This window comes from Mesoplodon densirostris, chromosome 3 (genome assembly GCF_025265405.1).
Source record: "Mesoplodon densirostris isolate mMesDen1 chromosome 3, mMesDen1 primary haplotype, whole genome shotgun sequence".
NCBI lineage: Eukaryota > Metazoa > Chordata > Mammalia > Artiodactyla > Ziphiidae > Mesoplodon > Mesoplodon densirostris.
Window position 1 is genome coordinate 74,155,527 of NC_082663.1, and position 25,143 is coordinate 74,180,669.

Here is a 25,143-nt window from a genome sequence, read left to right on the forward strand (position 1 = left end):
AAGGAACCACCATATTGTTCTCCATAGTGGCTGTATAAATTTACATTCCCACCAACAGTGCAAGAGGGTTCTCTTTTCTTCACCCCCTCTCCAGCATTTATTGTAGATTTTTTGATGATGGCCATTCTGACTGGTATGAGGTGATATGTCATTGTAGTTTTGATTTGCATTTCTGTAATGATTAGTGGTGTTGAGCATCCTGTCATGTTTCTTGGCAATCTGTATATCTTCTTTGGAGAAATGTCTGTTTAGGTCTTCTACCCATTTTTGGATGGGGTTGTTTGTTTTTTTGATATTGAACTGCATGAGCTGCTTGTATGTTTTGGAGATTAATCCTTTGTCAGTTGCTTCATTTGCAAATATTTTCTCCCATTCTGAAGGTTGTCTTTTCGTCTTGTTTATGTTTTCCTTTGCTGCGAAGAAGCTTTTAAGTTGCATTAGGTCCCATTTGTTTATTTTTGTTTTACTTCCATTTCTCTAGGAGGTGGGTCAGAAAGGATCTTGCTGTGATTTATATCATAGAGTGTTCTGCCTATGTTTTCCTCTAAGAGTTGTATAGTGTCTGGCTTTACACTTAGATCTTTAATCCATTTTGAGTTCATTTTTGTGTATGATGTTAGGGAGTGTTCTAATTTCATTCTTTTACATGTAGCTGTCCATTTTTCCCAGCACCACTTATTGAAGAGGCTGTCTTTTCTCCATTGTATATTCTTGCCTCCTTTATCAAAAATAAGGTGACCATAGGTGTGGGGATTTATCTCTGGGCTTTCTATCCTGTTCCACTGATCTGTATTTCTGTTTTTGTGCCAGTACCATACTGTCTTGATTACTGTAGCTTTGTAGTGTAGTCTGAAGTCAGGGAGCCTGATTCCTCCAGCTCCGTTTTTCTTTCTCAAGATTGCTTTGGCTATTCGGGGTCTTTTGTGTTTCCATACAAATTGTGAAATTTTTTGTTCTAGTTCTGTGCAAAATGCCAGTGGTAGTTTGATAGGGATTGCATTGAATCTGTAGATTGCTTTGTGTAGTATAGTCATTTTCACAATGTTGATTCTTCAAGAACATGGTATATCTCTCAATCTGTTTGTATCATTATTAATTTCTTTTATCAGTGTCTTATAGTTTTCTGCATACAGGTCTTTTGTCTCCTTAGGTAGGTTTATTGCTAGGTATTATTCTTTTTGTTGCAGTAGTAAATGAGAGTGTTTCCTTAATTCCTCTTTCAGATTTTTCATCATCATTAGTGTATAGGAATGCAAGAGATTTCTGTGCACTAATTTTCTATCCTGCTACTCTACCAAATTCATTGATTAGCTCTAGTAGTTTTCTGGTAGCATCTTTAGGATTCTCTCTGTATATTATCATGTCATCTGCAAACAGTGACAGTTTTACTTCTTCTTTTCGGATTTGAATTCCTTTTATTTCTTTTTCTTCTCTGATTACTGTGGCTAAAACTTCCAAAACTATGTTGAATAATAGTGGTGAGAGTGGACATCCTTGTCTTGTTCCTGATCTTAGAGGAAATGGTTTCAGTTTTCCACTATTGAGAACGATGTTGGCTGTGGGTTTGTCATATATGGCCTTTATTATGTTGAGGTAAGTTCCCTTTGTGCCTACTTTCTGGAGGGTATTTATCATAAATGGGTGTTGAATTTTGTCAAAAGCTTTTTCTGCAACTATTGAGATGATCATATGGTTTTTCTCCTTCAGTTGGTTAGTATGATGTATCACATTGATTGATTTGCGTATATTGAAGAATCCTTGCATTCCTTGGATAAACTCCACTTGATCCTGGTGTATGATCCTTTTAATGTGCTGTTGGATTCTGTTTGCTAGTATTTTGTTGAGGATTTTTGCATCTGTGTTCATCAGTGATACTGACCTGTAGTTTTCTTTCTTTGTGATATCTTTGTCTGATTTTGGTATCAGGGTGATGGCGGCCTCATAGAATGAGTTTGGGAGTGTTCCTCCCTCTGCTATATTTTGTAAGAGTTTGAGAAGTTTAGGTGTTAGCTCTTCTCTAAATGTTTGATAGAATATGCCTGTGAAACCATCAAGTCCTAAGCTTTTCTTTGCTGGAAGATTTTTAATCACAGTTTCAATTTCAGTGCTTGTGATTGGTCTCTTTATATTTTCTATTTCTTCCTGGTTCAGTTTCAGAAGGTTGTGCTTTTCTAAGAATTTGTCCGTTTCTTCCAGGTTGTCCATTTTATTGGCATAGAGTTGCTTGTAGTACTATCTCATGATTCTTTGTATTTCTGCAGTGTCAGTTGTTACTTCTCCTTTTTCATTTCTAATTCTATTGATTTGAGTCTTCTCCCTTTTTTTCTTGATGAGTCTGGGTAATGGTCTATTAATTTTGTTTATCAAAGAATCAGTTTTTCATTTTATTGATCTTTGCTATCATTTCCTTCATTTCTTTTTCATTTATTTCTGCTCTGATCTTTTTTTTTTTTTTTTTTTTTTCTTTTTGCGGTATGCGGGCCTCTCACTGTTGTGGCCTCTCCCGTTGCGGAGCACAGGCTCCGGATGCGCAGGCCCAGCGGCCATGGCTCACGGGCCCAGCCGCTCCGCGGCATATGGGATCCTCCCAGACCGGGGCACGAACCCGTATCCCCTGCATCGGCAGGCGGACTCTTAACCACTGCGCCACCAGGGAGGCCCTGCTCTGATCTTTATGATGTCTTTCCTTTTGCTAACTTTAGGGGTTTTTTTTGGTTCTTCTTTCTCTAATTGCTTTAAGTGTTGTTTATTTGAGGTGTTTCTTGTTTCTTGAGGTAGGATTGTATTGGTATAAACTTCCCTCTTAGAACTGCTTTTGCTGCATCCCATAGGTTTTGGGTCATCGTGTTTTCATTGTCATTTGTTTCTAGGTATTGTTTTGATTTCTTCAGTAATCTCTTGTTTTTTTTTTTTTTTTTTTTTTTTTTGCGGTACGCGGGCCTCTCACTGCTGGGGCCTCTCCTGCTGCGGATCACAGGTTCCGGACGCGCAGGCTCAGCAGCCACGGCTCACGGGCCCAGCCTCTCCGCGGCATGTGGGATCTTCCCGGACCGGGGCACGAACCCGCGTCCCCTGCATTGGCAGGCAGACTCTCAACCACTGCGCCACCAGGGAAGCCCAATCTCTTGGTTTTTTAATACTGTATTGTTTAGCCTCCATGTGTTTGTATTTTTTACAGATTTTTTCCTATAATTGATACCTAGTGTCATAGCATTGTGGTTGGAAAAGATACTTGATATGATTTCAATTTTCTTAAATTTAGCAAGGCTTGATTTGTGACCCCAGATATGATCTATCCTGGAGAGTGTTCCATGAGCACTTGAGAAGAAAGTGTATTCTGTTGTTTTTTGGATGGAATGTTCTGTAAATATCAATTAAGTCCATCTCATTTAAAGTATCATTTAAATCTTGTGTTTCCTTATGTATTTTCAATTTGATGATCTGTCCATTGGTGAAGGTGAGGTGTTAAAGTCCCCTACTATGATTGTGTTACTGTCAATTTCCCCTTTTATAGCTGTTAGCATTTGCCTTATGTATTGAGGTACTCCTGTGTTGGGTTCATAAATATTTACAACTGTTAAATCTTCTTCTTGGACCGATCCCTTGATCATTACGTAGTGTCTTTCCTTGTCTCTTTTTGTAATAATCTTTAAGTCTATTTTGTCTGATATGAGAATTGCTACTTAACTTTTTTTGATTTCCGTTTGCATGGAATACCTTTTTCCATCCCCTCACTTTCAGTCTGTATGTGTCCCTAGGTCTGAAGTCGGTCTCTTGTAGACAGCATATATATGGGTCTTGTTTTTGTATCCATTCAGCCAGTCTATGTCTTTTGGTTGGAGCATTTAATCCATTTACATTTAAGGTCGTTATCGATATGTATGTTCCTATTTCCATTTTCTTAATTATTTTTGGTTTGTTATTGTAGGTCTTTTCCTTCTCTTGTGTTTCCTGCCTAGAGAAGTTCCTTTAGCATTTGTTGTAAAGCTGGTTTGGTGGTGCTGAATTCTCTTAGCTTTTGCTTGTTTGTCTGTAAAAGTTTTAATTTCTCCATTGAATCTGAATGAGATCCTTGCTGGGAAGAGTAATCTTGATTATAGGTTTTTCCCTTTCATCACTTTAAATATGTCCTGCCACTCCCTTCTGGCTTGCAGAGTGTCTGCTGAAAGATCATCTGTTAACCTTATGGGGATTCCCTTGTATGTTATTTGTTGTTTTTCCCTTGGTGCTCTTAATATTTTTTCTTTGTATTTGATTTTTGATAGTTTGATTAGTATGTGACTTAGCATGTTTCTCCTTGGATTTATCCGTATGGGACTCTCTGCGCTTCCTGGAGTTAATTGACTATTTCCTTTCCCATATTAGGGAATTTTTCAACTATAATCTCTTCAAATATTTTCTCAGTCCCTTTCTTTTTCTCTTCTTCTTCTGAGACCCCTATAATTAGAATGTTAGTGCATTTAATGTTGTCCCAGACGTCTCTGAGAGTGTCCTCAATTCTTTTTATTCTTTTTTCTTTATTCTGCTCTGTGGTAGTTATTTCCACTATTTTATCTTCCAGGTCACTTATCCGTTCTTCTGCCTCAGTTATTCTGCTATTGATTCCTTCTAGAGAATTTTTGATTTCATTTTTTATGCTGTTCATCATTGTTTGCTCTTTAGTTCTAGGTCCTTGTTAAACGTTTCTTGTTTTTTCTCCATTCTATTTCCAAGATTTTGGATCATCTTTAGTATCATTACTCTGAACTCTTTTTCAGGTAGACTGCCTGTTTCCTCTTCATTTGTTTGGTCTGGTGGGTTTTTATCTTGCTCCTTCATCTGCTGTTTCTCTGTCTTCTCATTTTGCTTAACTTACTGTGTTTGGGGTCTCCTTTTCGCATACTGCAGGTTTGTAGTTCCCATTGTTTTTGGTGTCTGCCCCCAATGGCTAAGGTTGGTTCTGTAGGTTGTGTAGGCTTCCTGGTGGAGGGGACTGGTGCCTGTGTTCTGGTAGATGAGTCTGGATCTCATCTTTCTGGTGGGCAGAACTGCGTCCGGTGGTGTGTTTTCGGGTGTTTGTGACCTTATTATGATTTTAGGCAGCCTCTCTGCTAATGGGTGGGGTTGTGTTCCTGTCTTGCTAGTTGTTTGGCATAGGGTGTCCAGCACTGTAGCTTGCTCTTTGTGGAGTGGAGCTGGGTCTTAGTGTTGAGATGGAGCTCTCTGGGAGAGCTTTCGCCACTTGATATTACATGGAGCCGGGAGGTCTCTGGTGGACCAGTATCCTCAATTCAGCTCTCCCACCTCAGAGGCTCAGGTCTGACACCCAGCCGGAGCACCAAGACCCTGTCAGCCACATGGCTCAGAAAAAAAAGGAGAAAAAAAAGAAAGAAAAAATAAATAAAAAGAAATAAAGTTATTAAAATAAAAAATAAAAAATAAAAAAATTATTAAAAATAAAAAAATTAAAAAGTAATTAAAAAAAGAAAAAAGAAAGAAAGAAGAGAGCCACCAAACCAAAAAACAAATCCACCAATGATAACAAGCGCTAAGAGCTATACTAAGGAAAAACAGGAGAGATGGAACCGTAGGTCAAATGGTAAAAGCAAAGCTACACAGACAAAATCACACAAAAAAGCATACACATACACACTTACAAAAAGAGAAAAAGGAAAAAAAAATTATCTTTTGTGAAGTCTGAGGTCTTCTGCCAGCGTTCAGTACGTGTTCTCTAGGAGTTGTTCCATATGTAGATGTATTTCTGATGTATTTGTGGGGAGGAAGGTCATCTCCACATGATACTGCTTCGCCATCTTGAAGGTGTCTCAGGAATTTTATTGCAGATGACCTCATCATCTGAGGGGCTCACACACCGCCACGGTGACCACCTTCGCCTGCCGTCCAGTACCCTTCATGGTGACTGCAGCCACCACCGCCGAGCAACTGACACTAACAACTAACTACTCGCCCTATTTCGCTATCGTTATTTACTCTGATGGTCAAATTGTCCCAGATTTGGGCAGTGGTAGCCTGTTCAAGATGACTTTTTTGTCTTTGTGACCTGTCCCTATTATACTGTGAGCATTTTCTTACTTCCTGGAACAGCAAGCTAGTCCAGACTCCAATTTTCCTGTCAAAACCCTGAAATCAGTCATTTTTTCAAGAAGCCCTGACTCCTCTTAGTGAGGAATGTTATTTATTTATTTTATTATTATTATTATTTTTTGGCTGCGTTGGGTCTTTGTTGCTGCATGGAGGCTTTCTCTAGTTGCAGTGAGCAGGGGCTACTCTTTGTTGCGGTGCATGGGCTTCTCATTGCGGTGGCTTCTCTTGTTGCGGTGCATGGTCTCTAGGCGTGCAGGCCTCAGTAGTTGTGGCTCACGGGCTCTAGAGGAAAGGCTCAGTAGTTGTGGTGCACAGACTCAATAGTGGCTTGCAGGCTCTAGTGCGCAGGCTCAGTAGTTGTGGTGCACGGGCTTAGTTGCTCCGCGGCATGTGGGATCTTCCCAGACCAGGGCTTGAACCCGTGTCCCCTGCATTGGTAGGTGGATTTTTAACCACTGCGCTGCCAGGGAAAGCCCAAGAATGTTAAGTAGAAAACAGGACCTCGGCACTAGGTATGCTAATTATTATTGAGTTTATGGTCCTCCTAAGGCCCTCTTAAAGAGATAGGGAATATATGTATGTATGTATGAATTTATGTATATACACACACACATTAACATCTGTAGTTCTGTACCCAGCTGTATACATTGAAGACCGTTAGTTCACCTAGGGTCTCCATTTCTATCCAGTATCACAAGTTTCATTCTAGTTTTCGTATTTATCTCTTCCTCCCCGGTAATGAGAAATCCAGCTCCCATTATCTTTAATATCAATATATTTACTTATTTGATTAATTCACCTTGTGTGTAACCACTTTCCCATTGCTCCGTTTACCTTCTTCCCACAATGAGTCTGCTTTTCTTACTGCAGTAGTGTTCTAGCTTCCTGCTCTAGGCCAACCCCCTACCCTCATGTGGATGCCCTCCCACTCCATTCAGACTCCAACATCAAACCCCAAGCTTTTCTCTGTTGGAGATGTCTTCCTTACCCTGTGTGAGCTCTAACCTTGTGTTGGGTCACTGTGGTGTCATATCCCTAACTCACAGCATGCATGCCTACGTTGTGCTCTACCTCTTAGACTGAAATATTAAGAAAGAAGAAGAGGAAAAGAAAGACATCACTTAATTTTTGTTTGTGCTGTGTTTATCATTCTCCCTATTCCTTTGTCTCTCTATTTGTGTCTTTCTTCCTATTCCCCTTCCTCTCCATTATTTTCAATACCACCTATGACATGTTGCATAACAAATGTACATTATAGCAGAACCCTGCCAAAATTAGGCGTTCTTGTTTTATTTGTTTTTGTTAGATTTTATGATATATTTTAAGTTATTTTATTCCTGCATAATGTCAGGATTTTCTATATAGTGATTTACTGTCTGTTTTTATGTTTTTTTCCTCTTTCCATTTGCTAATATTATCAAGTAAGGTTGAGTACAGTTGTATATTTATATAAATTATTTTTAATGTGCTGGTTTGCCACGTATTTCTGTTTCTCTAATTTTAGTTTTAGGTGTTGTCCTCGTCTAATTTTCAAAGTTTTATTTGTGTCAGTTCAGCAAACTTTGATAAATACCAATGACTGAGCATCTACCCTGCTAGAGGATGAAATTGATTAAGAAGCATTTGTACGAGAACTTAACAGTAATATTGTGTGTGTGTGTGCCTGAGTGTGTGTACGTGTCAGTGTGTGTGTGTATTAATATAAGGTGATAATCACTATGCCAGATTGACAAAGTGTGAAGTGCTGTAGGAACACAGTGGAGGATGCATTTAACTTGGGAATTCAAGGAAGAATTCCCGGAAGAGTTGTTGCTTGAGCTGGTCCTGATGAGTGAAAAGAAGTGAATAAAGGTTGGGAAGACTTTTGCTCACAGAGGGAACAGCTCCAGTAAGAGGAAAAGCTATGGACCTCAGGGGAGTGATTAGAAGAGACCTAATTTATTGGCTGTAATGGTGCTAACATGCTGTGGAAACAGTTGGAGTAGAAAGGAATCAAGTTCAACACCATAAAGATTGCTTTGTTCTATGTATGATCAGATCATACTCTGCTGCCTAAAGGTGGAGATCTAAATGGAAATAATTGGGTTGCCCAAAAGGTTCGTTCAGGTTTTTCCATAAGATGTTATGGAAAAACCCGAATGAACTTTTTGGCCAACCCAATATTTAAGCCAGTGATTCTAATTAATATATCTTATGGGGTAATACTTTCATTAATTTTTATGAAATGAAAGAATCTACCTCAAAATGTTGAAATTTGATAAAGCTATGTTTTTAATTTCTAATTAAACTATTGAGGTGATATTCCTATTGCAAAGAAAAATATCATGTATGTTTTTCAGTAAAGTAGTTCTTCTGTAATTAAACATTTCTTCAGAGACAGGTCACATTAAACTTATTTAGGCATCTCTTTCATTTATTTATGACCTTCAATGAGGAAATTCTTCCTGGAATTTGAACCTTATTTTAAATTGTTTCTTAGTTTAAAAATACAAATTTAACAATAAGTCAAGTACTTTTTCGTGATTTTGACTTTTCCATTTTTAATTTAGGTGATACAGTAGTATATCAATTTGGAATAGCTACAGTGATAATTGAAGCTAATGATGACCCAAATGGTATTTTTTCCTTGGAGCCCATAGACAAAGCAGTAGAAGAAGGAAAGACTAATTCATTTTGGTAAGCATACTTGGACAAGCAAATTCAAAATTGGTTAAAATAAAATAAAATCTTTACGTATGCAAAAATTTGAAACATTGTTAATCTTTCACAATTAAAAAAATGGTTAAGAATGGAATAATTTCAAAGTTGGTAGTCTGAATGAATTGTAAACTTTGTTCATGCTGTTTCCACTTGTTAAAAAAAAACCCGACACTTTAGATGGAAAGCAGATAATACTCTCCCCACCCTCCTTTACCCCACTTCTGTTCCTCGTCAAGACTGAGAGACTTCAATTATTCAAGGTCTTCTGGAATTCTTCTTTCAAATGATATGTGACTACCCTCACCCTAGGCTTTGCTTTTGAAGAACTTTTGCCAATTCTCATCTAAATATTTTTTGATTGGATTTATCTTAGAATTTATCTTTCAGTTTGGACTTCGAAGATTATGATTTTTAAGACTGCTTCTTTTTATTATTTAAAGTTCTACTTCATTCTTCCTTTTCGATGAGATTTTTCATGGTTGCTCAGTAAGAACTGGCTGGCTGGTTTATATTAAAGATGATAAATAGACAAAGTGTATTTCTGAGATAATACAGAAAGTTCTCAGTAGAGTTACTCACTACTTATACATTTTTCATAAAAAATCATTTTCTTTAATTTGTTATACAGGATTTGGAGGCACCGAGGACACTTTGGCAATGTTTCTGTGGCTTGGCAGCTATTTCAGAATGATTCTGTTTTGCAACCTGGACAAGAGTTCTATGAAACTTCAGGCACTGTTAACTTTATGGATGGAGAAGGAGCCAAACCAATAATTCTCCATGCTTTTCCAGACAAAATTCCTGAATTCAATGAGTTTTATATTTTAAAGCTTGTAAATATTTCAGGTACTGTGTTTTCTCATCTCTTTTATTTTACCACCAAAATTTACTATTTTATGCTGGAATAATTAGAGCTGTATAGAAAATACAGTTAAATGAAGTTTTATCGATGGAGACATATCCATCCTCAAACTTGTAAATAGATTTTTTTCCACACCAAATAGAGTATCTCAAACAAAACATTAATGGTAGTTAGGAAGTACAGATTCATGGTAGCTTAAAGTTGGTCTTCATACTATAATTTAAATAATCAATTTTCCCATCACTTTTGGTTTTAAGCATGGGAATTAAACCTTTCTAGTTAGTATCCTCTTTTCAGGCTTGACTGGTTGTTAATGAAATTATACTGAACCAGAATACCCTTGAAAATGTGGTGAAAGCCATATGGTGACACTATTGTTCAATGATTAACAAGTAAATTACTTAATGAGAAGTTTGCTAAACAAATTCTTTTTGTCTTCATCTTGTGCTAAAAAGTACTCCCAATTCTGGTTTTTCATTCCTTATAAATTATCTTATTACAGGTGGGTCCCCAGGTCCTGGGGGCCAACTAGCAGGAACCAACCTCCAGGTGACAGTAATGATTCCATTCAATGATGATCCCTTTGGAGTTTTTATCTTGGATCCAGAGTGCCTAGAGAGACAAGTGGCAGAAGATGTCCTCTCAGAAGATGATATGTCTTATATCACCAACTTTACCATTCTGAGGCAGCAGGGTGTCTTCTGTGATGTACGAGTAGGCTGGGAAATTCTGTCTAGTGAGTTCACTGCTGGTTTGCCTCCAATGATAGATTTTTTGCTGGCTGGAATTTTTCCCAGCACTGTGCATTCACAGCCGCACATGAGGCGTCACCATAGTGGAACAGATGCTTTGTACTTCAGTGGACTAGAGGGTGCATTTGGAACTGTTAATCCAAAATACCATCCCTCAAGGAACAACTCAATTGCCAACTTTACATTTTCAGCTTGGGTAATGCCCAATGCCAATACGAATGGATTTGTTATAGCAAAGGATGATGGTAACGGAAACATCTACTATGGGGTAAAAATTCAGACAGATGAATCCCATGTGACACTTTCCCTTCATTACAAAACTCTGGGTTCCAGTGCTACATATATTGCCAAGACAAGAGTCATGAAATACTTAGAAGAAAATGTTTGGCTGCATCTTCTAATTATCCTCAATGATGGTATAATTGAATTCTACCTTGATGGAAATGCAATGCCCAGAGGAATCAAGAGTCTAAAAGGAGAAGCCATTTCTGATGGTGAGTGTTATCTTTACAATTAGGACCCTGAATTTTGAGTTTTTAAAAATTTTGACTTCTTAAAAAGGCTAGTAGGTATTTAAAAATCTGCTTGTGTATTATTGGTTTATTTTTTTAAATAAAACTACACGTCTACCAAGACCATAAGTTCTGTGCTGAGTGTTGCAGAAATGAATGAGGCAGTCTCTGCCCTTAAAGTACCTGAAATAGGCTCTGGGAGAGAGGTGTGCAAACAGATCACTTCAACACATTGTAGGAAGAAAGAAAAAATTTATAAGGAAGAAAGAAAAAAATTCCTCTTGTGATAGTAGGAGGGATGGGTGTGATATTCCAGGTAGAAAAGGGAACAAAGGTGTAGAAGTGTGAAGCAGAGTATTGTATCTGGAGAACTGCTGTCAGCTCAGTGTTCTGGAGGTAAAGGGTGGTGGAGATAAGGTTAAAGAGGAATCAAAAGAAAATCATATTGAACAATCCAGCAATTACAAGGGTTTATAGTATCAGGAGTTAAATAGATGAATTCTATGGTGTGCTTTAAAGAGAGAGAATCCTTGTCTTTAAGCTGAATTATGTGCTGTTTCCTTGAGAAACACACTTGTTTGCACGTTTATGTACAAATATCAGTTATTTCTGTTACAATCACCAGTTCTCTCCCAGGCCCTCTATCCTATAGTTTGATTCTGTTTTTTTATTTAGTAGGAAAGTAGAGCAGAGCTTATATACCCTTGAAAATATCTTAACAGAATATTTTCCTTCTGAACCTCCTGCATTAGATATCTGGTTGTATTTTTTCTTTCCTAGTAGGAAAAAAGATGGGAAAAAGAACAACATACACACACTACTGATTTCAGCCCGAAGAACTGTGCTTACAACAATCTGTGGCATTCAATTATTAATCTTTTGATTGTGTGAATATATACATATGTCTGTTAACATTGATGTTAACATCAGTTTTTTTGATATGATGTTAACCACCATGATGACATGGTGGTAGAATGGGAAAGATTGGGGAAAGTAAGAGCTGGTGTTCCTTTATGTAGCTTACTGCAAAGAACTTATATTGTCTATATAATTTGTAACTTAGAAATAAAATTGAAAAGGTATATATATATTTTTAGGTTATTAATGAAATACAGGATATTTTATGTATATTATAAAATATACAAAAGTGTATATAGGTGTACAGGTAGATGAATTAAAAAAATTTTTAAATTCATCAGTTTCAGCACTCCATGTAACCAGCCCCCAGATCAAGAAACAGTGTTCCAGAAGCCCTCTTTGGCTCTTCTCTAGTCATTGACTCATCCCCATGCCCAACTACTATTGCCATTTCTAAGAGCATAAGATGAGTTTTAAATCTTTTTAAAATTTATGTACATAGAATTGAGCAGTGCGTACGCTTGAGTGTCTCGGGTTTGTTCAGTATTGTGTGTGAAGTTCATGTGTATTTTTGTCTATTGTAGATATTTCACTCTCATTACTATATAGTCAGTCCAGAACCTCTGGAGAAGGCATGGAGGCAATCCCAAATCACTGCCAAACTCTCATCTTACATAAATATCTTAGTTGAGTTATTGGAGAGGGAATAAGTAAAGTAATAAGAATTGGTGAATTCCTAAAAAGGGTTATTATTGATGCATAGTAAAGAGTTGAGCTGCATATTGTTACTATCATGAAAAAGTCCTTAAAACTCATATAATGTTGTTCCTGGGAAGGAATATTTCTTTTTCTACATTTATTGCATTAGTTGTTTGGATTAAAAGTTAGTTTTGGTCCACAAAAGCTCCTTCTGCTGAATTCTCACAACTTCATTTAACTCAAGGTGAATTTCTAACAGATCAAGAATTGAAGTTCTCAAAGGATAGTAATACTAAAGTTTTAAAATTGTGACTGAATTGAATCATTCCATTCTTAGATGTGCAGGGAAATTTTTAGATTTCCCAGAAGAAATGTCTATCCAAATATATACATATACATATGTATATACACATACATACGCATGTACAACATATCCTTTGGTACAAAATATCTTAAATCCCAGCGATTACTTTACTGATTCATTTTTCATTATAATAGATAGGCTTTATTTAATTGTGTTCTAGTTATGTGAAAGCTTTACTTACCTAATAAGACTTTTTAATAAAATCGCTTCACTTTCTGAATCACACTTGTACTTTAGGACAGGATAGTTGTGGTTATTGTAGCATTTAAACCCATTTCTAATTTCAGGTCCAGGAACACTGAGAATTGGGGCAGGAGTGAATGGCAATGACAGATTTACAGGTCTGATGCAGGATGTGAGGTCCTATGAGCGGAAATTGACCCTTGAAGAAATTTACGAACTTCATGCCATGCCAGCAAAGAGTGATTTACACCCTGTTTCTGGATATGTGGAATTCAGACAGGGAGAAACTAACAAATCATTCATTGTTTCTGCAAGAGATGACAATGAAGAGGAAGGAGAAGAATTATTCATTCTTAAACTAGTCTCCGTATGTGGAGGAGCTCGCATTTCTGAAGAGAATTCTACAGCAAGATTGGTAATACAAAAAAGTGACAATGCCAATGGCTTGTTTGGTTTCACAGGAGCCTGTATACCAGAGGTAAGTAGTGAGTTTGGTGAATTTCAGAGTTAAAAAGTTCATCGTACGTGGATTTGTTTGGGAGTGGGCTTTCTTTCATTTGGTAAGATTGCCTGAGTATTGACGCTAGGCCCAGAAGTATGCTGTAGCCAGCGGTGCAAACGTAAATTATAAGGTCTTTTCTCTTGTAAGTTCACAGTTTGAATCAGAAGCTTAATAAGCTGAGATAAGTAATAATAAGTTAGCAAATGAAACTTTAGCAATTATCTTTAAAGTTAATGCATTTCACAGAATGCATAATTGTACTCCACATGTAATTTACGTTTTGGCTACTGTGTAAGTAAATGAAATAATATATATTGAAAGCTTCTATGAATAATTGTAATTGAGACTTTATTAAAATACGATTTTTTGAGGGTTTTTTTCCCCACATATGAAATGTTCTTAAGTAGTTACAGTGTTCGTCCATGTTGGATGTAAATGCCTTTCTTATCACCCATCTTGGCCAGCTTAATTCATTAGGCAGCTTTACTACCCTTATCAGTCCTTTCCAAGCTTTCAAGGATTCGTAATCATCTTGGTTTCCTGTTCAGTAATGTGAGATCTTATGAAACCGCTTCACAGGTGTTCTGTATGAAGCAACAGCTCAGTGTCCATGAAAGGATGCCAACGAACAAGAGAGGCTTTCCTTTTGCAAGTTGATTCTTGTAGGTTTAGAGGGGTGCATATGTAAATTGAAGCAATTAAGAAAAACATGAATGGGCAGAGCTTGAAAAAATATCTAGGTCATAGGGCTCATTGTATCAATAGTTCAAATTGGGGTGCCTGGCTCTCTGGAATGTTTTATTGCCCCTCTTATTCTTTGGTTTGGTGACAGTCATAAGAGATCTTCAATAAATGTTCTTTTTCTATACCAGAAATAGAATATCCTAAACAGGGAGGACAAATGTCATATAAATCTATGACTTAAAAGAGAAATATGTTTATCTATAATGATAATACTTTTAGATACTTAGTTGTCAAAGAACTTTACATGTTAGTTTTTTATGCACCTTTCTGACAATTCATAATGTAGCTGCAACAAATATTAATTATTACCTTCTCCACTTCATAGGGTTAGAAACGGCAGCTTAGAGACCTGAGAAAATAACTTACCCTAGTTGAATTAAATGAGATAGGACCAAAACCTGATTCAGAGTGTGGCAATTACTAGTATTTAATAAATACTAATTTTCTCCCCCTGCCTTCTTTTGTTTCTAAGATAACAGTGGGAAAAACTGGAATTTGAACTTATGTCTTGTGAATTCTAACCTGTTGTCTTTCCCCCATGTATGTTTGATATCATCGTCTCTATTTTTAAAAAGAGGAAGTGACTTCCATCAGGTTGTGAGAACCATTCTGTGCCATCTAAAATCAGCTTCCCTTCATATCGCTTCATGACCTGGCACCTGCCTATGGCTCTGACTTCTTGTGTAATTCTCCTGTTTGGTCAGTATGTTTCAGTCAGACTTGCCTTGTTTCATTTCCAATCTCAGGGCATCAGCACTTCCTAGCCTTTCAATCTGGAACGCTCCTATTCCACATCCTCAGAATTAGTCATTCAAGTCTCAGCTCCAAAGACATCTACTCAGTAAAGACTTTTTAATTTAAAGTAATCCTCCCACTTCTCCTAACTGGTCACTCTCCATCCCTTCACCTAGTTTTACTTTTTTTTTGTAGCATTGATCACACACTTCAATTCCGTATGTTATTAATAAGTCTGCTTATATACCGGCTATCCCTTTCTACCACAAAGGTGAAAAAGCTCTGAGTGTGACAAGGTTTTATTATTGTTCATATTGTATCTCTAGGACCTAGCATGGCACATAGTAGGTACTCAATAAGTCTTTGTTGAACTTGTGAATGTATTTTATTTTATTTTATTATTTTTTTTGCAGTACATGGGTCTCTCACTGTTGTGGCCTCTCCTGTTGCGGAGCACAGGTTCCGGACGCGCAGGCTCAGTGGCCATGGCTCACAGGCCCAGCCGCTCCGCAGCATGTGGGATCTTTCCGAACCGGGGCACGAACCCGTGTCCCCTGCATCAGCAGGCGGACTCTCAACCACTGTGCCACCAGGGAAGCCCCCTGTGAATGCATTTTAATATCAAGACATGAAAAGGCTCATAGTTCAAATAACAAACACATCTAGATTCAGCTGAACTGCATAAACAACCAAACTGAAAAACAAAACAAAACAATACATAAGTTTTTAAAAGCTGCCTAAAATGAGTAGTTTTTGAGTGTTTCTCTGACTTTCTGGACCATTATAGTAAGTCTTCAGTGCTGGCTTATCTCACAATTTCCCTTGATAGATTGTGTTGGTGTTGGTTTAGTTCCACCTAGGTATGCACCTTTGTTCCCAGATATTTCAGAATTTGAACAGGGCCAGTCAACCATTGATTGCAGAAGAGAGGAATAGAATACATCTATACTGGAAAGAGTAAAGTTTAGATGGTTAATATAGGGAAAATGTTGTGTCTAAAAGATCAGATATTGGAATTTGATTGTCAGGAAGATTATAGAATTTTCATTCCTGAAAGTCTTAAGAATTGAAGTATAAAACTCTTACTTTCATCTTGGTGTGATCTGAGACGGGAGTGATATGAAATATTTTTGTTGTGATCACCATCATCAATATTTATTGATTGCTTACTGAAGTCATTCTCAAAGTGTAGCGCAAGGACCCCTAGGGGTTCCTGAGATCTTTCAGGAGTTCTACAAAAGTCAAACCTAATTTTATAAAATGCTATGATGTCTTTTTCATTTTATTGACATTTGCACTGCAAAAGCAACGGTTGCCGAAACTGCTAGCTGCTAGTGCCTTTGTATGAATCAAGGCAGTGGCACCAAACTGTACCAGTTGTCATTGTTTTATTGATCACCACACACCTGTAGTTTAAAAGGTGAATATTTCACTTGAGTATATTTGATGAAACAGTACAAAACATTAATTTGATAAAATTTCTACCCTTGAATACCCACCTTTTTAAAATTCCATATTGTGAAATGAGAAGCACAAATAAAGCACTTCTGCTACATTAACAGAACATGATAGTTGTGAAGAAAAGCGTTTGTGCAGATACTGAGTTGTGAGCTGAACTGGCTGCTCTTGTCGTAGAACAGAATTTTTACTTGAAAAATGACCAACAAAGTTTGGTTATTCAGACTTGGGTATCTGGCAGGCATTTTCATGGAAATGAATGACGTGAGTCAGTGACTACCTGGAAAACAACTGATAGTATTTGTTACCAGTGATAAAAATTTGAGCTTTCAAACAAAAATTAGGGTTGTTGGGACATTTTACCTGCCAAAGTGAGCCTGATGATTTCCCAATACTTAAAGACTTTTCAGATAAATTGATAGCAATATTAGCAAGTGTGATTTACTTATTTTGTATAATGAAATACATCAACATTTGGAAGACCTGTATAACTCAGTGAACCAGTATTCTCCAAATAATCCACGTGTATCGTTACAAAATCATGCATGGGTAAAGATTGATTTAAAGTGCAAGGTACACCAATGGATTTTAATGTATTAGAGTATGATTCCACATTGCAACTAAACTACCACTTGTCAAATTTTGGTATAATATTGAGGAAGAATACCCACAGCTGTCTGAAAAGACTATTGTAATCCTCTTCCTTTTCCAGTTATCTATCTATGTAAGGCTAGATAGTCTTCATATACTTCAACCAAAATAACAAATAGCAACAGACAAATTGATTACAAATGGAGATATGAGAATCTAGCTGTCTTCTATTAAGCTAGACTTTGAAGAGAATTGTAAAAATATAAAAGCAGTGCCCCCATCATTAATTTTTTGTTTTAGAGAATATAGCTAGTTTTCATAAAATATGTTGCTTATGTTAACATGAGTTTATTATTGCTATTTAAAATGAGTTAGTATATCAATATTTAATTTTTTTTCAATTTTCATTCATAAAATGGTAAATATCAGCAGATTTCACCAACATAAGCAAGGAATTCCTTGGGGTTCTCAGTCATTTTTATGAGAGCTCAGGAGTCCTGAAACTAAAATATTTGAGAACTGGTGGTTTATGCCTGGAATTATCTTGAGTTTAAATTTTATGGTTATTTGCTTCATTTTCAGAAATAAAAACCACTGTCACATCCATAGATTCTTCTGCATTGTGATGTTTCAGTGACATTGAAAAGTTAACTTTTTTCTTATTCGTCCAAAAATGCTGAAGCCGATAGGGATCGTTTAAAGACTTCTCTCTGAATTATGTTATGCTTTTACATTTTTCATAGATTCGTATGACATAAAGTAATATTAAAGTTAAAATGGGGCTTCCCTGGTGGTGCAGTGGTTGAGAGTCCGCCTGCCGATGCAGGGGACACGGGTTCGTGCCCTAGTCTGGGAAGATCCCACATGCCGTGGAGCGGCTGGGCCCGTGAGCCATGGCCGCTGAGTCTGTGCGTCCGGAGCCTGTGCTCCACAGCAGGAGAGGCCAGAACAGTGAGAGGCCTGCGTACCGCAAAAAAAAGAAAAAAAAAAGTTAAAATGAAAGCATAATCAGATCTTAAACAAATAATGAAAATATGTAGAATATGACATAGTCTACTTGTTGGCATATTGAAAGAGATGAGATTATTTTGTGATTTGTTTCCTCCTAACCAGGTACACCGTGTCCTGGCAAATAGCAGGTGCTTAATAAATTTAATTGAAAGAATGAACAAATGTAGTTTAGAGCCCTGGTGGGGTATGCCAAATAATTCTTTGTCTTCCTAGTGGGCTCCATATTGAGCAGATGGCTGATTTTTGTTGGACGTATTGCCTAGTAGTCACATTATCATGTTGCCTTCCTGTGTTTTGTTATTCATTGTACTTAACAGTGTTATTTTCTCTCCACCTTATTTTCGCACTGTTTTTTTTTTATGTCCTGCAGTCTTGTATACCACATAATTATAAAGTTGCTTTTCCTAATGATTCATAGAATTTGCTAGTCTTATTTTACTTTTACAACTAATACTTAGATTATGTTTTATATTTATAAACTCATGGCTTAAGAATAAATTTAGAGATATTTTAAGAGGATCTTTGTAAAAACGAGAATATTACTTAACTTGGACTGTGTTTGTTTTTACACGCCTGCCCTATGTTATGTGAATAGATTCCTTTAGATATAAGTGATATTGGTATAATCTGATATTACAGATCATCAGCCAAGCATGAAACAAAATAAATAATTAATTGGATGTGTAATTGTTTAGCTTTAATCTTCTATCTCAATAGAGAAAGCCAAATTCATGTCTTGGAATAGTGTATTATCTTTTCTAGGAAAATGTATTTAAAAAACTCTTCTCATTGTTAACCTTTATAATTACTTTTCTGATGATCTGAAGATGTGTCAAGTTCCTGACTCAAAAGAGAAAACAGTAGCGGCTGCTACTGTTTCTTGTGAAAAACTGAGTGATGATGGTTCTGATAATTATTACTTGATGTTGTGCTCCTTCATATATATTGGCCTATTTGGAATTACAATGTTTGATAGAATTCACCTGTGAAGCTATCTGGTCCTGGACTTTTGTTTGTTGGAAGCTTTTTAATCACAGTTTCAATTTTATTACTTGTGACTGGTCTGTTCATATTTTCTGTTTCTTCCTGGTTCAGTCTTGGAAGGTTATACCTTTCTAAGAATTTGTCCATTTCTTCCAGGTTGTCCATTTTATTGGCATAGAGTTGCTTGTAGTAGTCTCTTAGGATGCTTTGTATTCCTGTGGTGTCTTTTGTAACTTCTCCTTTTTCATTTCTAATTTTATTGATTTGAGTCATCTTCCTCTTTTTCTTTATGAGTCTGGCTAATGGTTTGTCAATTTTGTTCATCTTCTCAAAGAACCAGGTTTTAGTTTTATTGATCTTTGCTATTGTTTTCTTTGTTTCTATTTCATTTATTTCTGCTCTGCTCTTTATGATTTCTAACTTTGGGTTTTGTTTGTTCTTCTTTCTCTAGTTCCTTTAGGTATAAGGTTAGATTATTTATTTGAGATTTTTCTTGCTTCTTGAGGTAGGCTTGTATAGCTATAAACTTCCCTCTTAGAACTGCTTTTGCTGCATCCTATAGGTTTTGGATTATCGTGTTTTCATTGTCATTTGTCTCTAGGTGTTTTTTGATTTCCTCTTTGATTTCTTCAGTGATCGCTTGGTTATTTAGTAACGTATTGTTTAGCCTCCATGTGTTTGTGTTTTTTATGTTTTTTTCCCTGTAATTCATTTCTAATCTCATAGCGTTGTGGTCAGAAAAGATGCTTGATATGATTTCAATTTTCTTAAATTTACTGAGGCTTGATTTGTGACCCAAGATGTGATCTATCCTGGAGAATGTTCCGTGCACACTTGAGAAGAAAGTGTAATCTGCTGGTTTTGGATGGAATGTCCTATGAATATCAATTAAATCTATCTGGTCTGTTGTGTCATTTAAAGCTTGTGTTTCCTTATTAATTTTCATTTTGGATGATCTGTCCATTGGTGTAAGTGAGGTGTTAAAGTCCCCCACTGTTATTGTATTACTATTGATTTCTTTTAGAGCTGTTAGCATTTGCTTTATGTATTGAGGTGCTCCTGTGTTGGGTGCATATATATTTTTAATTGTTATATCTTCTTCTTGGATTGATCCCTTGATCATTATGTAGTGTCCTTTCTTATCTCTTGTAACATTCTTTATTTAAAATCTATTTTATCTAATATGAGTATTGCTATTCCTGCTTTCTTCTGATTCCATTTGCTTGGAATATCTTTTTCCATACCCGCACTTTCAGTCTGTCTGTGTCCCTAGGTCTGAAGTGGGTGTCTTGTAGACCGCATATATATGGGTCTTGTTTTTGTATCCAAGCAGTGAGCCTGTGTTTTTTGGTGGGAGCATTTAATCCATTCACGTGTAAGGTAATTATCGATATGTATGTTCCTATGACTTTTCTTAATTGTTTTGGGTTTGTTTTTGTAGGTCCTTTTTTTCTCTTGTGTTTCGTACTTAGAGAAGTTCCTTTAGCATTTGTTGTAGAGCTGGTTTGGTGGTGCTGAATTCTCTTAGCTTTTGCTTGTCTGTAAAGCTTTTGATTTCTCCATCGAATCTGAATGAGATTCTTGCTGGGTAGAGTAATCTTGGTTGTAGCCACCGCAGTGAGAAGCCCGCGCACTGCAACAAAGAGTAGCCCGGGCTCACCTCAACTAAAGAAAGCCTGCACGCAGCAACGAAGACCCAGTGCAGCCAAAGATAGATAAATAAGTAAATAAATAAATTCAATTAGGTGAACATTTTAATAGTAGAAAAGATCTTTTAATTATCTATTCTCCATGTCTTAATCGTCTTCTTGTATTGCAATTCCATCCTCTGGTCTGCTATTTCCCAAAGTGCTGTGTGTGGATGGCCTTGGTTGGAAATATCTAACGCATTTTGCTGGATACCATTCCTGAATCAAGACCCCATTTCTGAGTCAGAATCTCTAGTGGGGGATGGGATGGGAGGCAAAAAGCTGAATTTTAAAAATGTTTTAAAATGGAAAATATCATACGTACAGAATAATAGAAAAAGTAGAATAGTCACCCCAGTGACCCATCACCTAGTTTCAATATTTATTAGCCTTTTGCCAGTCTTGTTTCTTATTTTTTGGCTGAAATAGTTTTTAAAGCAAATGTCATGCATTATGTCATTTCTCTGTAAATTCATAAGTATGAAAGGTGGATTTTTACCAAGCATCCCATGTCATTTTTTTAATGGATTCTTGGCTCTTAAAGCTTCTTCCCTTGTTAAAACTTTACAGAGTTTACTTTATTGTGTAAATTATTAATTTATTAAAATTTCTATGCAATTTTGATATATAGCACACATCTGCACATATTTGTATTGAATATGGACAGTCTTTTTTTCTCTTCTTTCCCAAACTGAAAATAGTTAGTAGGTGATAGATTTTAATGAAGGCTTTACTGAATGAAAGTGTGGTTAAATAACTTTTCCCCATGTGATTCCTGCAAGCAAAATGCTTAGTCCTGTATGCTGCATGATAATGTCATTGACTTGGTAAAAAGCTATAAGAAAACATCATATTCCTTAGTGTATCTTTGGATCTAATTAATCTATGTCTCTTGCTGAAAGGGAAAGGCTGAATACTCATATGTTGGGATTAATGACTTATTAAGTTAACTCATTCAAAATAGTCATTCTGATTAAAATTTGGGGTGGGAAAATGGAGCAAATATGTACCCACTGTGATAGGAATCTAAATACATGGGAATTTGCTTTTTTAAAATATGCAAGCATATAAGTTTCTTGATAAAATAAGGGAATGTTTTTATGTGGCATTTTTTGTTACTGTGTTTGTGTGTCTGTATTTTAAGGGGAAGAAATATAAGATTTGTTTAGCACTTACTATTTTACTAGGTACCATGTAAAGCACTTGTTTAACCTCAACCAAAATCCATGAGACATTGTGATCTTCGTTTTAAGAAGAGATCACTTAGACGGAGGACTTTTGGTAAGTGGTGGAGTGAAACAGGCAAACAGGACTGTTTGACCTTAAAGCCATGCTCTTTCCACCACACGTGTTTGTATACCATTCAGCTATGATGAAAATGCTGATGTAAATGTCTAAGTGGAAATTAAATTAGGTGCTGTGTTGAGCACCTGTGTCTTTGCTGCTTCCTCTTCTCTCCAGCCTCTTAGGGTTCGAGGGCTCCACCTTCAGAACAGTTAATTCTGCCGTAACATGATAGATGGGTTCCTAAAAATCACCACACTGTACCAAATCGCATAGTGAAAAACACAAGAACTTATGGGAAAGATGGGTTAGGCGAACGCTATCCAAAAATTTGCTCAGTGATATATGAAAAGAAAGGAAGGGACCTAATAAAAATTAGGTTTACACAATAAGTGTTTAATTCTTAAGTATGATAATAAATATGGCATATATCTTGAAAAAACCTTAAGTTTGCTTGTAGAAGTGAGCATCAGGAATATAGCTTGCGTGCTACTGTGAAGTGATGGAAGGAGGTTTATTCGAAATCAGAGGGAAAGTTGCCACATTCACTGCAGATAAATGTGGCTGGTGACACATGCGTTGAACTGAGGTAACTGGTAGATGTTTGGGGTGTGTGTGTGTGTGTGTGTGTGTGTGTGTGTGTGTGTATTCCCATGTGGCTTGTTTCAGGTGGTACAGTTTTCTTTGTTCACCATGTTTCTTGTGGATGAATTTATACATAAACAAATGTGAAATATGTTCAAAGTGCTCCCTGATGTATCAGTTGCATTGGAACAGTTTCATTTCAAAACCAGTGTTACAGAAGAACTGATTGTACTTGGTCCTTTTCTATCTATACTTGCTTCCCTCATTGTCTTATCCAGTCTTTAAATATAATTTATGTAATGGCCTTAAAATATACCATTTGTATATGACCTTAAAATACCAGGCCATATGTTAAATACCATAACATTTTTACAATGTTATGCCAATCTCTGCTCTACAGCAAAGTGACTCAGTTATACACATATATACATTCTTTTTTAATATTATTTTCTATTATGGTTTACCCCAGGAGATTGGATATAGTTCCCTGTGCTATACTGTAGGACCTTGTTTATCCATTCTAAATGTAATAGTTTGCATCTACTAACCCCAAACTCCCAGTCCATCCCTCTCCCTCCCCCTCTTCCCCTTGGCAACCACAAGTCTGATCTCTGTCTGTGAGTCTGTGTTTTGCAGATAGGTTCATTTGTGCTGTATTTTAGATCCCACATATAAGTGATATCTTATGGTATTTGTCTTTCTCTTTCTGACTTACTTAATATGATAATCCCTAGTTGCATGCATGTTGCTGCAGATGGCATTATTTTGTTCTTTTTATGACTGAGTAGTATTCTATTGTATATATGTACCACATCTTCCTTATCCATTCACCTCGCAGTGGACACTTAGGTTGTTTCCATATCTTGGCTATTGTGAATAGTGCTGCTATGAACATAGGGCTGCATGTATCTTTTTTTTTTTTTTTTTCTTTTTTTTTGCGGTATGTGGGCCTCTCACTGCTGTGGCCTCTCCTGTTGCGGAGCACAGGCTCCGGATGCGCAGGCCCAGCGGCCATGGCTCACGGGCCCAGCCGCTCCGCGGCATATGGGATCCTCCCAGACCGGGGCACGAACCCGTATCCCCTGCATCGGCAGGCGGACTCTCAACCACTGTGCCACCAGGGAGGCCCTTTTTTTTTTTTTTTACAACTTTATTGAGTATAATTGCTTCACAGTGGTGTGTTAGTTTCTGCTTTATAACAAAGTGAATCAGTTATACATATACATCTGTTCCCATATCCCTTCCCTCTTGCATCTCCCTCCCTCTCACCCTCCCTATCCCAGCCCTCCATGCATGTATCTTTTTGAATTAGAGTCTTCTCTGGGTATATGCCCAGGAGTGGGATTGCTGGATTGTATGGTAATTCTATTTTTAGTTTTCTGAGGAACCTCCATACTGTTTTCCATAGTGGCTGCACCAACCTAATTCCCACTAATAGTGTAGGAGGGTTCCCTTTTCTCAACACCCTCTCCAGTACTTGTTATTTGTAGACTTTTTAATGATGGCCATTCTGACTGGTGTAAGGTGGTACCTCATTGTAGTTTTGATTTTCATTTCTCTAATAATTAGCGATGTTGAGCATCTTTTCATGTGCCTACTGGCCATTTGTATGCCTTCTTTGGAGAAATGTCTGTAAAGGTTTTCTGCCCATTTTTTGATTGTTTTTTTTTTTGTTGTTGAGTTACATGAGCTGTTTAGAAATACCAGTTTTTAAATTGAACTATAGTTGATTTAAAATATTGTGTTAGTTTCACGTGTACAGCAAAGTGATTCAGTTATACACACGCATGCACATATATATGTGTATTCTTTTTCAGATTCTTTTTCATTACAGGTTATTACAAGATATTGAATATAGTTTTCTGTGCTATACTGTAAATCCTTGTTTATTTTACATGTAGTGGTGTGTATCTGTTAATCCCAAAGTCCTAATTTATCCTTCCCCCCTTTCCCCTTTGGTAACCATAAGTTTGTTTTCTATGTTTGTGAGTCTGTTTCTGTTTTGTAAGTAAGCTTATTTGTATTATTTTTTAAATTCCACATATAAGTGATAGCAAATATTTGTTTTTCTCTGTCTGCCTTCACTTAGTATGATAATCTCTAGGTCCATCCATATTGCTGCAAACGGCAATATTTCATTCTTCTTTGTGGCTGAGTAATATTCCATTGTGTGTGTGTGTGTGTGTGTGTGTGTGCGTGTGTGTGTGTATTATACGACATCACCTGAAGCAGCTGGCCTAGTGCAGCAATGGGATTGCCTGTTAAAGACTCAGCCAAAGTGCCAGCTCAGGGACAACATCTTGAAGTGTTGGGGTTTTGTGCTCTAGGATGCAGCATGTGTGCCCAATGGCTGATAGCTAATTCCGTGCCCCCGGTAATTAGATCACATGGGCTCAGGAAGCAAGAGGTAGAAGTGAGACTCTTAACTCTGTCACCCCCAGTGACCCACTGTCAGAATTTGTGTTTCCTGTTCCCATGTTATAAGTTCCACTGGATTAGAAATTCTGGTTGGACCTGGAGATGGAACATTTCCATCAGGAGACAGAC

At 36.9% G+C, this 25,143-nt stretch overlaps 1 protein-coding gene across 1 annotated transcript in view; it reads left to right on the forward strand.

Annotated features, from left to right (window-relative positions):
• Positions 1-25,143, forward strand: part of ADGRV1 (adhesion G protein-coupled receptor V1) — a 525,892-nt gene that overhangs the window by 35,132 nt on the left and 465,617 nt on the right. Inside the window, exons 17-20 of the mRNA XM_060091810.1 lie at positions 8,634-8,760; positions 9,413-9,630; positions 10,149-10,892; positions 13,119-13,492. Of these exons, the coding sequence (XP_059947793.1) occupies positions 8,634-8,760; positions 9,413-9,630; positions 10,149-10,892; positions 13,119-13,492 (1,463 nt within the window). The remainder of the gene's footprint in view (positions 1-8,633; positions 8,761-9,412; positions 9,631-10,148; positions 10,893-13,118; positions 13,493-25,143) is intronic.